The sequence below is a fragment of the Gymnogyps californianus genome, chromosome 3, assembly GCF_018139145.2.
Source record: "Gymnogyps californianus isolate 813 chromosome 3, ASM1813914v2, whole genome shotgun sequence".
Lineage (NCBI taxonomy): Eukaryota > Metazoa > Chordata > Aves > Accipitriformes > Cathartidae > Gymnogyps > Gymnogyps californianus.
Window position 1 is genome coordinate 125,216,717 of NC_059473.1, and position 15,275 is coordinate 125,231,991.

At 47.0% G+C, this 15,275-nt stretch overlaps 1 protein-coding gene across 1 annotated transcript; it reads right to left on the minus strand.

The window, feature by feature from the left end:
- Positions 1-728: 728 nt before the first annotated feature.
- LOC127015316 (serine protease 55-like) lies at positions 729-15,275 on the minus strand. The gene is made up of 5 exons (XM_050895178.1): positions 15,135-15,275; positions 14,520-14,709; positions 13,394-13,641; positions 11,471-11,613; positions 729-1,031 (listed from the first exon to the last, which is right to left on the minus strand). Exons 1-5 carry the CDS (start codon positions 15,187-15,189, stop codon positions 729-731), a joined length of 939 nt encoding a protein of 312 aa, XP_050751135.1. The 5' UTR covers positions 15,190-15,275.

Genomic DNA, 15,275 nt, shown 5'->3' on the forward strand with positions numbered 1-15,275 from the left:
TAGACAGCATTTTATGGATAGCTCAGAAACAGTTCTCTTCAGCCAGCCAGATTTTTCTCTATTGCCTTTAACAACCAAAACCCAGCATTTGCACTCCAGGTAAATAAGACTGATTAGTTATACGATGCTACATCTTCCAGCACTGCCCAAAAGATTTCTTGCCCTTTATTCTAGCTTAAGGAGATACTGAATACGACATGTAGTCATGTCCCAGCAGCTTGACATATCACCTGAGCAGCTGCTGTGATCCCTGAAGATGCCCTTAGCTTGGGCCAGCTGCAAGATAGAAGATATATTACTCCAGCTAAGAATTAGCTGTAAGGTACACTAACACAGAGCTATCCTACCAACAGCTAAGCTAATATGCAACTGAGTAAGCTTAGACCTTTCTTAGGGTTTCAGCTTTCCAAGGGGAGCAGCTGCTTCAGATGCCACATCTTGACTTTGCATGTGAGCTTAGCAAAAAACTGGGCCTGATGTGACCCACCAGTGTGGAAAATCTGTGTTTTTCAGAGGATTATGGCCTCTCTTGTCTGTGTCCTGGCTCTCTCATTTCACCTCTCCATCCTCTCCATCGCTCCCCTGTCTCACTGTGGCATCTCATTTTGACATCTGGGTCCACATCAGTGAGATGGAGCAGGTTGACCTGAGACACGATTATAATGGTCAGCAGCAAAAGAAGAATGAGACGGTAGTTCTGACTTTTATTATGTTTTGAAAAATCTTCTCTAGAGTAATCTAATTGCTATTAAAGAGATAAATAAAAGGAGACAATACTCCAGAAATACCAACTGTGTCTCAGCCCTGGAAGGAAGCACCTCAGCATTTGCACGGTTATCCACGCCTTCAATGAAGAAAGGTTTCCCCCTTATGGCTGTCTCAGTCTCAATCCAGCCACGGTAGCTGTAAACAGACATTAAGACCTCATGGTTTGGCTTTTCTGCACAATCTTCTCCCCAGCTGACGACGCCGACCTGAAACCACTTCATGGTGTTCCAGTAGCTGCAAACCAGAGGTCCCCCGCTGTCCACCTACAGCATAAGGAGGATGTTATAGCAGGATCAAACCTCAGGTCTCTCATAGCAGCTGCATCCCATAGGTTGACTGGCAAAATCAAAGTCTATCCCGAGTTCGTGAGGATTTGGGGGAACAAGGAAATTTTGGACTCAAAATTTCACAGCTCAGTCCTGAGATCCCCGCAGCATAAATAGATACAGAAGGTAAGAGGAGGAGATCAGTCACAAGCTCTGGCTCAGTGCAATGCCCTGTCCTTCTCAGCCTTTTCCACATGATCCCGTGGCCCCAGAAGGATATCTGAATCCTGTCGCCACAAGACAACATCCAAGAGTGAAAAGGGACATTTGCTGTGACTGCTCATTCAGTCCTTGATCTCTCTGCAAAACGGGTGCATCTAGGTGCTGGGTACCTGCCATTGTTAATTTTGGGTGCTAGCATCCAGAAACTGGACAAGAGACGAACACTAATCCTGACAAATCCTTCTTGCAACCACAGTAATTTTACTGAAAACTTGCCTGCTACTGCAAGGGCAACCATCACTCACCCAGTGTGTGCAAGCCTTCCAATGCACGTTGCAGCCACCCTGCAAAGAGGAATGTCCTCCCGTTGGCTGCTCTAGCTTGAACACCAAGAGCACATCCAGTTGCCCGTATGACCTCTGCGTGCAATCTCTGAACACAACCCGAGAAAGAAGAGAAACCAGCACAAAATCCACCCAGCCAGGTACAGCACTTTTCTGACAGTTACGTACATCTTAAGTGCTGTGCAGCCCCTGCTCTAAATAAGTTTTCTTCCACGGTGGGTTTGAATCTTTTTTTCTACCTTATTTCCAGTACATGTGGCAAATAAATTCGATACAAACCCATTTCCCAAGACAGCCAGCTTTCCTGGGAAATGTTGTCCTTCCCTCTTTGCACGCTACTTTGAGAAATGTCTTTGTCGTTAATGTATGAAGCCCCTTCCGCCAGCAGCTACCCTGAGCTAACGCACATTAATTAATGAGTAAGGAAGCGGCTGCAGTCCCCTGTGCAACTCATCAGCACCCGCTAAATTTTATGGCTGAATTCCTACTCGCTTCACTAGATGGAGAGCCCAGGTCATTAATATGTTTATCTTTTTTTCTTTTTTTCTATTTTTCTTTTTGGTTCAACATGCATACAGGAGGGAAAAATTAAGATAAATACAGAGCAAATGTTGCTTCAGCGTTCATAGAATCATAGAATCACAAAATCATTTAGGTTGGAAAAGACCTTCGAGATCATCGAGTCCAACTGTGAATTCAATCGCGTTGGCGCTGCAATGGTGTTACTCTAGCTACGTGTCTGCATCTCAGCCAGTGCTACTGGACCCTCTTCAGACTCAGGATCTAAAGACATTTCCCGAACCTGTTTCAGCCAAGAATTGGTGTGAATCGCACAAATGACCTTGCAGTGACCTTGGATCCATGCGTTATCGGTGTCCTTGGCGATGGCATCCTGTTTGAATGAATGAACGTCTCCTAGGCTGTACGCACAATTAAATCACTGGGAATTTTACTGCTAATTCCCTCAGGGCAGGAACAGGCCAAACGTATTATCCTGGTAGCGAAAGGAAGGCGCTTCGAGCCTCCTACACAAAGATAATAAATGAAGTCGAGAGAGTGGGAGCCGTTCGCAAGCCAGTGACGCAGCAACGGCTGACAATCCCTCATCGGTGATATGTCGAGATGCGTCGTGCCAGTTTTTCCCGGTACAGGAGATTTTTAGCATTGGCAGAGCCCCTGCACACCATCGGTGCAGATCGGTTTCAGCGACCAATTTGGAGGCTGTTCACACTTGCAAAGGATCTTTCTCCCGGGATGCTTAAATACCAGTTAATTCCTGATACCTTGTGACTACCCTTGGGGGGAAAAGTCTTATTGTATTTCATAGCTGAGAAAACCACACCAGAAAAGGGATGCGATTTCCACGAGGCAATGGCAGAGCCAGGAATCCCTGTTTAAACTACACGTCACGTGGTTTTCCTTTCAAATCTGATCTGCTTTTCCCTCTTTGCCTCTTTAACCGTGTTCATTTTGTTCTCTGCCCGGTCGGCGAGGAAAGGGAGAGCTGTCTGCAGGGCTTGGGGGTCTGTCAGCTGCGGAAAGTGATTTAAAACCTGGGCAGAGAGGGAGTTAGGCAATGCTGTGAATACCCAGGCAGCAGCTGCAAATCTGTTTCTCTAATCCACAAGCCCTGAGACCCAAATCCTGCTTCAGGTCCCTTTCCACAGGGGCTCAGCTGGTCTGCTTCATGGGTGCAACTTCTAACATATCATTTCTCTTAACTTCAGGTATTTAACTCGATGATTTTATCACAAAGCGGGCTAAATCATCCTCTCCATGTGAAAATCTCGCTCATGTAATTACAGCAGTAGCCCAGATGAATCAGTAGCCTGGTTTTTATAGGGCTAAAGATAGAGAAAATAAACTCAGTTCTTGAATATTTCTGAATATCCCTGTATCCACCTTAAGCTCTCAGAAACGCTGGCCCAGGGTTTTCTATCCTCGTGTAGGAGAGGGTGTGGGAGGAGCGAGTTTTGAGCGCTGGTACAATTATCTCAGCTCTGTGATGTTTCCAGTAGCACTAATTTAATGAATGCTCAGGTTAACGACTCTGAAGATCGAAGAACTTATTAAATGCTGCTTTCAGCTTTCAGCCTCCTTTATCCTGGTGGTGAAATACTTCTGGTCAGCAACACACACCAGATACCTGCTCCCGCTCTTCAGTCTCAGTGCCAAGTTTCTGGACAGAAAAAAACCCTAAAAATAGAATCTTTGCTTCTGTTGCATGTTTCTTGTCGGCTGGAGGATGAGTGAAAAGCAACCACATCAAATCAGATCTGGTGCTGAACTCATGCCTTCCACAACTGCATGTTAATCCGCCTATTAGGAGAGGTGAGAGCAATGATATATTCGCTGGTAAATAGTTCTGGGTTGTATAAAAACTGTCACCGACTAACAAGGCGCTTTGCTCACTGAAGCTGATCAAAAGTTTCATCCTTTTCACCACGGCCAAAGCCTTTTTGTGAACATCAGGAGCCTTTCTGCTGACTTTAGTGGGCTTTGGATCAAGGCTGTAATCTTCTTCCTTTCGTATTTGTATTCGTGTCTGCAACATGGTAATTGATCAGAACAAACACGTTCAGCCACATAAATCTTCTTAGGTGGGAGAAGCTCTGGGGGAGGGAGAGCAACCCATCTGATACTCATTAGGTGGATACACAATCCTTGCAAGTCATTGCTGGTTTCATTTTCATGTTGGTAAGCTCTGTGTAAACTGGAGAGAATCAGCATGTGAATAACAACTCTTGCCATTAGAGCTGCCCTTGCTGCAGGAAGTAAAGGCTTTTGCAAACAGATTATTTCTTCAGTTATTTCACCGTGAACAAGCTATCTTTAAAGACAGGGGGAAGGAAGGAGGCTATGGCCATTTTTAGTGTGCAGGTATCGAAAATGAACCAGGTAACACAGGACACCTGGACTCCTTTCATGGGATCCCATTGAGATCTCAGGTGAGAGCCTTCAGCTACTCTGTCCCTCCATCCTTTTGCTGGAAAATGGGACAAAAAGACTGCCCAACTCCATCCGCACTGATGTCAGCAGGGTCCATTAGTAACTATGGTGGCACGGACTTAAAGGCAGTTATAATGTGTCTGGTCAAAGACCCATGTGGCCCAGACTCCTGTCTCTGATAGTCATCTGTAGCAAGCGCTCAGGGAAGGAGAATGAGAAACAGGGCAAGTATTTACAGAGTTGTATTTACATCACAATGGTTAATAGTCTTAGAGAGATCTTCATCCAGGAAGTTATCTAATTGCTTTTTGAATCCATTTATCCCTTAGGATAAATACCCACAACATCCTGGTCAGTGACTTCCATAGTTTAATTATCTGTTGGATGAAAAAACACTTCCTTCTCTTTGTTTTAAATCTGCTGCCTGATACGGCCATCCGACACCCCCTCCTTCATGTGTTTTGAACAGTAGTGACAAGAGGACAGCTCTTGACTGTCCTCTCCTTGCTGCTCATGACTTTAGAAATCTGTGTCACATCCCCATCAGACATCTCTTTTACAAGCCTCAGAGTCCTGCTCTGTTATTCCCCTTTCCTCCAAAAGCCATTCTGTGTCCCTGTTCATCCTCCCTAGTCTACTATTCTCCTCCTCTAAAACTACTACTCCTTTCTCAGATGGGGTGGACGGGAATCACACACAGCACACAAGACGTAGGCTCCCAAGATTAGTGCCCTGGCATAACACGCATTTACTTTGCTACCTATTCCTTTCCTAATAATTCATAATGTTCTCATTGCCTTTTTGACCTCCACAGAGCCTCGTGCTGATGTTTTTGAAGGACTATACACAGTTACTCCAAGATCTTCTTACATGGTAAAAGCTAATTCAGAGCCTATTATTGAATGCGTACAGCTGGAGTTGCTTCTCCCTATATTCATTACTTTTCCTTTATCAACAGTTAACTGCATCTGCTGTTTTAACCTCCAGTCACTCTGAATAATGAGATCCTGCTGCACCTCTGCAGTCAGTTTTAATTTTGACCACTCTGAATAATGCTGTGGCATCAGCCAACTTGGTCATCTCAGCATTCGCCCTCCTTGAACATCACAATTCCTTGCATGGATGCCAACACAACTCCCCTCGTAAGCCCTTTCTCCAGTCAAATCCTTCCTCCATGTTGCCTCCCTTTCAAACCGAAGCCCTTCTACTTCATGACAGTTCAGTTTCTCCATGAGCCTTTGGTGAGAAATCTCATTAAAAGAGTTTTGGAAATCTCAGCACGTTATATCAGCTGGATCACCCTCTGCCACATGCTTGTCGACTCCTTCAAAGAATTCAAATCTGCCTGTGAGTCATGACTTTCCTTTAAAGCCCTGTTGACTCACTGTAATTGAATGAGAAGCAGCTCCTCTGAGTCATCACACCCATTCCCCCACTCTGAGGGCAAGCACACAGTAGGGTTTTGTGTTCAGCTGGATCCAGGGATGTTCTGCTCCCCACAGCTTCACTCAACAGGCACAAAAAGTAACGCTGGACCCCCTTGCTGCAAACCAAACAGCTTCAGTTTGAGGGACCAAAAGCTACAACCCAGAGGAAGAAAGCAGAAGAGACATGCGACGTCATCAACATCCCAGGTCCTTGCAATAGGACAGAAAGTTTTTGACAGATGAAAGAATTAAGCCACCACAGCCTGAATGTGTTCACTTGTCTGCCCATATCATAAAATCATCGAATGATGAAAGCCCTATAAAACCATGGGACACAGGAAAAATGTTCTAATTCTTATGAGCTGCACATCAAAGCACCCTTCAGAAGCAAATTTAAGAGACTGCAAATGCAGAAACACCTTTCTACTGCTTTGTCCTGGGGCTTCCCAGGCTACCTTCCTACTTAAACCAATCTGTCCCTTAGGGAAAAAAAAAAACCACCTCGTCATGTTAGCAACAGTTCAGTGATGGAGAATCCACCACAAGGATGGAGAGTGGATCACTCTCTTCACTATTAAGGCAAGGTACAATAGTTAAGTAGTTTTGTATAGTTAGGAATAACTTTGAACTGAAATTATGTTAGCTTTGACTCCTGGCCCCCAGGAGACCTTTGTCTGACAGGCAGAAGGGCCTATAACCTCAGACCTCATGCAGATACTCTCCATCCCTACAGACTGCAATCAGACCGTCACCTATCCACCTCCGCTCAGATATTTTGAACAGCCTGAGGGACTGACCGTGGTTCCCTGGTTTGTGACCTTTTCCTTCCATCTGTGATAATTTGCCTATATGGACCCAATTTTCATTTGCAGAGTTTTTCTTCGAAAAATTCTATTTCACCAGTCTTCCTTTGCAGTTTTGGAGCCACGTTAGCACCAGTAAAAGGACGTGAGAGCTTGTAAAAGGATGCAAGAGCTTTTGTCACTTCTGCACCGGTTTAGCGCTCTTAGGCACAGACGAAGTGAGGGTGCGAGGGGTGAGTTCAGCTCCAGACTGGTCACCTCTCCTTGGTGTTTCCAGTGCAAGTGTCAAGCTCCCATTGCAGTCACATTACTGGCACTGGGGCATGGTTTGAGATGGGGGCAGTGGGATGCCAGGGGGATATCCTGGGATATCTAAAATAGCACTGGAGACTTAGATGTAGGCAACTGTCCTGCCTTGCAGCCATGTGTCTCCCTGTGAGCTAGATACCTTGGACTTGCTTTTAGTTAATGGGGAGCAATAAGCACTGGTGCAGGGATTTATCTCATTTTAAAATAGACGGTCAAAACAGTTTCAATGAATAACATGTCAGGTGTGCTTTTTTTCTCCCTGTTGGTGGAAAGATGGTTCGGTAGGTGCAGATGGCTATAGAAAAGACATTTGTATCTGGCTGGATAAATCCCGCCCAGGGTTGTACAACTACAGCTATCACTATAGGTGTGAGGGGTGAGAGCCCTGAGCATCCCAGATGCTGTAAAGGGCATTTGCCCTTTCCAAACTGCTGACAGTATATGTGGGCAGGACATATTACAGGCGAAGGAAAGAGGTCCTTCTCTGCCTTTTTCACAGAACGAAAGAAATGAAACCCCAGAGCCCTAGATGCATCCTGGCATCATTTCAGACATTTATCAGAGATGGCCAAGATCACCTCCTGCTAGTCAGTGGAAGGGCGTAGATGCCTTCAGACCGTGACTCAGATCAGCCCTACACCAGGGGACGGCGTAGGGCACGATGAAGCTGAGCTGGAACCATCCCGCTGTGTGTTTGTGGCCACACAATGATTCCTTCCCCTGAAAGTCAGGCCAGGGACTGGACCCCCCTTCATCTGCTGCTGACCTGAACTGTACGTGAACTGTGACTTCCAGCTGAACACACGCTGTCCTAATCACCACATCGCAGAGCTACCCCCACAGACCTCCCGTGCAGAAACTCTCTGAAATATAATTGGGCCATTTACTGAATTTTGTCTGGATAGGCAAGACGCTGAAGAGGCATTTGCTTTGTGAGTCCCTTATACTCTAATTATTGTTCAAGTTACCGTTGCATCAGAGCCTAACAAACGATGCTTAAGAAAGCAAGGAATTAGACATCAATTGTGGTTCATGGGGTCATGGGAGAAATGTAGCACACAAAAAAAATAACACATAGGCCATCTCTAGCGTCTGTTCTTTAGCACTTGTACCCCATGAACATCCATTAATGCTAATGTTTATGACTAAATAGAACTATAAGTCAATTACAGATCCTGTTAGTGTTAATTCACAGTCAATCTATATATTTGTCTGCAGAACCACTAGGGAATTGGTATACAATAGATTTTTCTTTTTAAGTGAATGGATTTTTTTTTAAGTACAAATACTCGGGAGCTCTGCTATTCAATCTCCCTGAGTTATTATAGGAATATGGTCAGTGATCCACAAATTAGTCTTGTCTGGTACTAGGATGATGGCAGCTGGTGAAAGGTCTGAGCCTTTCTATTCGTGTCCTGTTGCCACATGGGGGTATTAAGGCAGTGGTCAGTAGAATAAAACTTCTACGTGATGCCTTGGTGAAGACTTCTGTGCGGCCGTAGTTACTCATAGAAAACAGCTTGCTCCAATGGGGAAAATCTAGCACACAAATGGCACACAGTGCAAAGACCTAGGATGGTAATCCTTTCGATCTAGATCAGGATCATGTGGACTTAGAACCTTGGGTCTAGATGCAACTTGCCCAACTTAACCTGGCTTTGGACATGAACAAATGTACCCTGACTCTCAGCAAAGCTCAGGAAAGGTTAACATAAGGCTTTTATATACTTCATGTCCAGACAGATCATGCATCTGTGCAGTGCATGGCTTCCAGGTTTACTGTGACCACATCTACACCAGCAAGCTCAGCATCTCCAGGGCTTGTTTCCTGATCAGGGGTCTCTGCCTGGCCTGTGCTGCTGCTCCGTCCTGGCCTCTAAACTGGGGTGCCAGGATCCAGAGTGATCCTGCCCCATCCCTGGAAACATTCCAGGTCAGGTTGGATGGGGCTCTGAGCAACCTGATCTAGCTGAAGATGTCCCCGCTCATTGCAGGGGGGTTGGACTAGATGGCCTTTGAAGGTCCCTTCCAACCCAAATTATTCTGTGATTCTATGATTCTATTGTGGGTGGCTCCTGACCCATGCAAAAGCTTGAGCTGTGTCTGGAAATCATCCAGGAGACAGCTGGTTGGCATAGACAAAAACCGTGCTCAGGGCTGCCCTACCTCCTTGACAGCGCTGACTTTGTAAAGGATTTAGGTATTTTGAAATCTGGCCTCATTCTCATTTGACGCAAACCACATAATCTTTATAGACAAGCGTAGCTCGATAGCTCTGTCTATAGCGTGCCTCGCTATCTGCCCGGGCAGATGAATTGGGTGTCCGGTGGTCCATGCTGCGGAGCAAGCATCAGGTTCGGACCTGGCCTCCCAGTTCATTACCAGGCAGCCTACTACGGGCAAGCCACCAGATTTCTGAACCAGCCTAGCAAGGCAAAAACGTGCCCTACCCGACTTCAATCAGCACTTCCCAGAAAACCATCCATCAGCAAAATGCTTCCCCTCCAGCAAATGAGCAACTTCTGATGAAAAGTTGTGTCACCTCTTTCTCTCCTGAAGAGAGCTCCACTAGCCTCGGGTATGGTTTTGTCTTGCTCTCATTATTTCGGTTTGCAAGACATTTCTGCCTGGTCAAGCTTCCACTAAAAGTGGGCAGTTGCTGGGTTATGAGCATTGTCACACATGCAGTCGTTCTGTACTTCCACTGCTTGGAAAGCTCACATTTCTAGTTCATTTCTCAGAAGACTCTAACATTATTGTAGATCAAAATAGCACCCTCATCAGCTTTCTGAATAGAGGAGATTCTTTTTGCCAGGTACAAGTGCTCTTACTGTTTCACCAGCATAATTCAGCCGCAGAACTTAAGGCTGGGCTGGGAAGTGCATTCTTTAATTATGTTAATGTTATCCTGTGGCAGTTTTCTTTTTAAAATTTTTGATTGAATTTAATAGAGGTGAAAGTCACTAGATGAATGGTTTCAGAGACAGATGCTCTCTGGCTAATCAAAAAATGATTTTGCAAAGCAAACTTCCCCTCCGCTGCCCAGCTCCAAGCCCAGCTCGCAATGGCTTTGCAGTCCACGGTCCCTGTACCCGCTGTCTTTGCCTAAAGGGCAGGGGATCTCTCTCTGTCCTGGGTGTTGTTTTAGTTCCCTCAATGAATGATTCCTACGGGATGAAGCTGTGCATACATGTACCTGCCCACCTGTCCCCCTGCAAACACATGCATACATCTAAGAAAACCCTTGCCCAGCGGAGGATGGAGACCTTAGTCCTGAAGCAGAGGCTGCGGGAGAGCCCAGTCCTTACCAGGCTCTCAGAGGAGGGGTTGGAGGCTGGATGCTATGAAAGAAAAGGTGTTTTGTGGCTTTCAGACTTTGTTTGACATCAGGATAGTGATCCTGTGGGTGGAGTACGTTCCGAGGGCACAAGTTCTGGGTGAGGTTTTTCCACTTTTGGATGTTTGTGTCAGCTCTCTCTCCTTAGCAGTCCCTGATATCAAATACCGCTCGAATTCTTTATAATTTAGCTTGAAAAGTCCGTCGTCCTGTACCACTAACTCATTGCAATCAGATGTGACTAGTTCTGGCACCCATAGACCAACCTGCCCTGCAGCAAAGGACATTTGAATCGGAGCCAAGACCTCACCTGAGAAAAGTTTCTAATATTCAGATTAAACACTCCTGGATTAAATTTCCCTCCCAATTCTTTTGCTTTGACCCTCCTGGACAAACTTTCCTGTCTCCTTTCAGTATTTAACCTGGTGACAGAGCAGCACTGTCTGGCCCAGGGCTGAGGGGACACCAGGCAGGAGGAGGACACAGCCCATGCTGTGCTGAGCCCTCTCTACAGGGATGCCAGACCTCTCCTCCCATCTCTCCCACCGCTTCACAGCTTGGCCACAGCAGACACTGGGTTTTTAAATTGCTGTGAGATAATAGTCCAAAATCCTGTGCCCAGAGCCATCCAAAACTGTCTCCTATCCAAGGGGACTTGTTGGGAACCACCCTTTTCCCTTGCCCTCCTTTCAGCTCATGGTTTCCCTTGCAGAGCTCCTGTCTCTCTTGCTGCAGGGAGAGAATTGGGGCAGGGGGGAGAGTGTGAGGAGAGGCTCATCCACTCAACAAGGTGTTTCATTTCCAGCACCACCACTGCTTTCCGACTTCAAGAGTCTTGCACCCCTGCTGCCTGCGTCAATATATGCCTTTGCAGGCAGTTCCTTGGCCCCCGGGCATCCCGCCCTGGCCTCCTGCAGAGAAGCTTTAGCAACCGCAGGAAGCCATGGGAAGGATCGATGTTCATTCCTGAAGCGAAGGCGCTTCTCCTCCAACGTGTCTGTGCCCCTGTAGGCAGCGTGGCCATCCGGGAGCCTGTTTACTTTACCTGGCAGGGGTCTCTTTCTCCTTTCTCCAGCTCAGCACACAGCACGTTCTCCACTAGCTGCGGGATCTGCTCCAAGCACTGCTCCCTGCTGATGAGCTTCATCCGCGCTTTCTGCAGCACGTGGGATGCTGGCACTGCAACTGCTAACCAGCAAGTGAGAAGAGAACGATTAACAAAACCTGCAGAGCAGCACAGACTTGTAAGGGTGAAACCACAGCCAGAGGCTAGCCTTTGGGACTGCTCTCAGCTGAATTTGTAAAGCATCTCAGGGCAAGAGAGTCTCAGGGCACAACCATATGATCTGGGGGTCATGGGGGCTTACAGGGGCTGTCCAAATGTTAGCAAAGATAAGTTTGTGCTCTTGACTTTATGCCAGACTAGAAGGTGGGTAGGTAGGTAGAAAGGAGGGAGGTGTTAATGGGCAAAGCTGAAATCCTGGGGAGTGGAGGCTTGCTAAACAGGATTTTTAAAAAACACTTATTTTTGTAGATGAACTCTGGGATATAGTACAGCTGGAAGACCCCCAAAGGGATGGCTTATCCTGCTAGTCTTGGTGATGACCTGAGATGAGCTGCACTGCACACCTTGGGTTTCTCACTCACGTTTCTGGGGAACTCAATTTGAGGGATTGATGTAGGCATCTCCAAGGAGATGGCTCCACTTGTGGACGTTTAATTGACTGCAGTTGAAGGGGAGTCAGGCTAGTGCCACCTGAGGTGCAGCTGAGAGATGTCCACCTACAAAAGGCTGGTAGAGACGAGAAATGACCCATTTTCCCCCGCCAAGGAACAATGCCTCATACTTTTTGGTATGGCCCGTATCACACCATCGCACGTCCGTCTCACCAAACTCAGCTTCTGCTGGTTTTCTTCTGAAACATCGCCCAGACAGAAGAGGTGTGTGTCAGGGCTGAGCGCATTGACCTTATGGAGGGTGCAATTTGGATAGCAGAAGCGATGTCAACTGAGCCCACACAGCAGCATGAGACTGATCTCCGGAGCCACGCTATGCATTTTGCAGAGACTAGCTAAAGAGAAATCCTGCCAAGCTGCAGAGCGACTCTGCAGCAGCTCCCTGCTTTTCTGTTCCTAAGAGCACATTACCTGGGTGAAACGGGAGAGTTTCACAACTACAACACAGTGTTGTGTTGTGTATTACTGTTACGTGAGGCAAATGAAGCCTAAGAAGGAAAATGCAGAGTTTCAGAGAGGAGACAGTAACCCTATGGAGCAGAATAGCAAGGATTAAATGGGATATTCACTTACTACATCCTCGGAAGGACTGTTAAAGCCCCAAGGCACCACCCTGCCCACTCTGTCCCCATTAACCTCTTTCCAATAATGAAATCGCTCATTAGCCATTTAGTGACACTTGTTCAGGACAGACATTTTGGGTCACAATCAGTGCTGGAGCTACTTTCATTAGGGCTTAAACAAAAGCAATTAGCAATAGCAATCTGCTGTCCTAAATGAGTGAAGAAGAGGGGTGGCCAGTACTATTGAATCAATACCTGGTTCATGGAGGCATTAAACCAAAGACAACCCTAGGCCTTCATTTCCCTTATTCCAGACCACTTTAGACCCAGCCTAACTTGCCCACCAGAGTGGAGCTTGTCTTACTTTGGATGCCAAAAAACGCAAGCAAGAGGTTGAGTTCCTGCAGAGCAAAGGCGGGCTCTGAGGTTTCAGCTTGAACGTAAGTGCTCAGAGCACAAGGACTTTGCTCTGAGGGTCAGTAGGTGACTGGTTCTTGCACTGAACAGAGAACTGGTGGATGTGCAGAGACTGTGAGGGTCTGGATGTGTTTACCAGGGAGGTAGGAAGTGGAAGTTAGTGTGGGTAACCCCTCCTGGGAGAGAACATCTACTTTAAATGGATAAAAACCAGCCTCTGTTAGCAAATACACCTCCCGACAGCATCTCACCTGCACTTGTGATTCCCCACCCAGCAACCCAGCAGTGTTGCCACGTATTGGTGTCATATATGAAGGGCAAGCAGATGGGGATTTTCTCATTGCTGAACTCGATGGGAGAGCTGAGCAGGATCAGAGCGATATCATTTTGCATGCTCATTCTGTCAAAGTTTTCGTGGAGGATCAAGCTGTCCGGCTTATGTTCTTCCAGCGGGAGGCTGAGGTCAATTCCCCCCACTACAACAGTGAGATCTGGTGGCCTTATAAACAAAACAGAAGCAGTGGAGACATGAGCAAACATGAAGGCTTTGTGTTATAAAGGTTGGTGCCTCCTCCCCCTGAGCAGGGTAGGGTGGTGCTCAGCAAATTGCAGAGGCAGGTTAGCTATAAATATCGCAGAAACCTACCCTCACTTCTAGGCAAAGCTAATTTTCAGGGGAGAGAGGTGCAGAGGTAGAACATGAATGCAACCAAGTTATAAATAGCCCAGCCGCTAACAAACAGATGGAGTGGGCTGGATCTTCGGGATCGCTGGGCCCTGGGCTGGCTGCTCCGGACCGCGCTGCCCACAGCCAGCTGCTCCACGTTGCGATGCCACAGGTCATTTGTCACCGAGCAGTCTCGGCTCTCGGACCTGCCAAATTTTGGAGGGGGCTCGCACGGGGCTGGACTCTGCCCCTGGGCATTGCATGGGGTTGATTTATCCAGAAACTGCTGTTTTAAAATCAGGCTCTCCATGAGGTAAAGGTGTTTGCTATATAAAAGCAAAGGTAATTTGGGGGTTAGTATAAGCTGGAATGGAATACACCTCTTTTTAGGTGTACGGGAAATGCTTGGGGCCATCAGAACAGCATCACGGGCATTTATACAAGGCTGCTCTGACCATCCCTCAAAATATTGCCCTTCTGCATCTCCTGGTTATGCAGATTTCTGCACATTTCTGTTGTAACACTACCTCTGATCAAAAACGAGCCTGTTTTTCCCCAAAGAAGACACTTCCTGCGTTCAGGACTCTCTTTCTGGCTCAGTCACACATATGTTGCACTAGACCTGAAGGACAGGCATATCCTACACCCAGAAGGAGTGATGTTATCAACCCCATTGGCCTGGGCTGTCCTCACTTCCTCCAAGTACTCACACCTCTTCCGCAAAGCAATGGGCCGCAGTTAAAATCCACAATGCGCTGATCATGGTGCCTCCACAGATATGTTTCCCGTTGCTCTGGATGCTCACATGCCACGGGAACTCCCCAGCCTTGGCGTATCTCCCCGCTGTGATCCTCTTGCCGGTCTCCAGAAAGGACTCGTAAGATGGTCGGAGGCCACACTCTGGGTACAAAATGAGACCCATTGCTCACGTACAGCAGTGCCACTGCCTGTGCTACCAAACTAGAGGGGCAGGACATCAGCTAAAGCAGTTGTCTGTAATTATCCATGCTACTTCATCTCTGCCAAAGCCCCTGGCATCACTGTAGCCTCCCCAAACCTGCACTCTGCCAAGCAATGCCTAGGCAATTTAGGGGCTAGCTGGGCCATAGACCGGTTCCCACAGGCAGGCTGGATAAAATCCTTGTTTAGGGAGTATGAGTGGAAGAGTTCAGCATCAGGCTGTAGTACAAGCCATACGTATATGCCATCAGGTACAAGGAATAGCCCAGGCCTATTTCATTTACCGATATGTGTATATCCTGTAGGGCTACTAGCAGTTCTGCTCTGCTGGTCATTTCTGAACATAAAAAGTTGAGAAGAAAAACCTGCATTGATGCTGCCGATCAGAGAACTTAAACAAAAGAGGGTAAGGAGCGGCATTTCAATCCCGGTCTTGGACCAACACTCTTCAACAACATTCAGAGCAGTGATGCTTCTGCAAACACCTCAGGACATCTTCCCCATTC

Bases quoted from the DNA above. Each gene is read 5' to 3' on its own strand.
- LOC127015316 (XM_050895178.1), bottom strand. From the start codon at position 15,189: ATGCCGCTCCTTACCCTCTTTTGTTTAAGTTCTCTGATCGGCAGCATC. The intron at 13,642-14,519 runs GTGAGTACTTGG...TTTGTTTATAAG, and splicing joins CATTGCTTTGCGGAAGAGGT to GCCACCAGATCTCACTGTTG. The intron at 1,032-11,470 runs GTAAAGTAAACA...CTTATGCTGTAG, and splicing joins GAGAAAGAGACCCCTGCCAG to GTGGACAGCGGGGGACCTCT.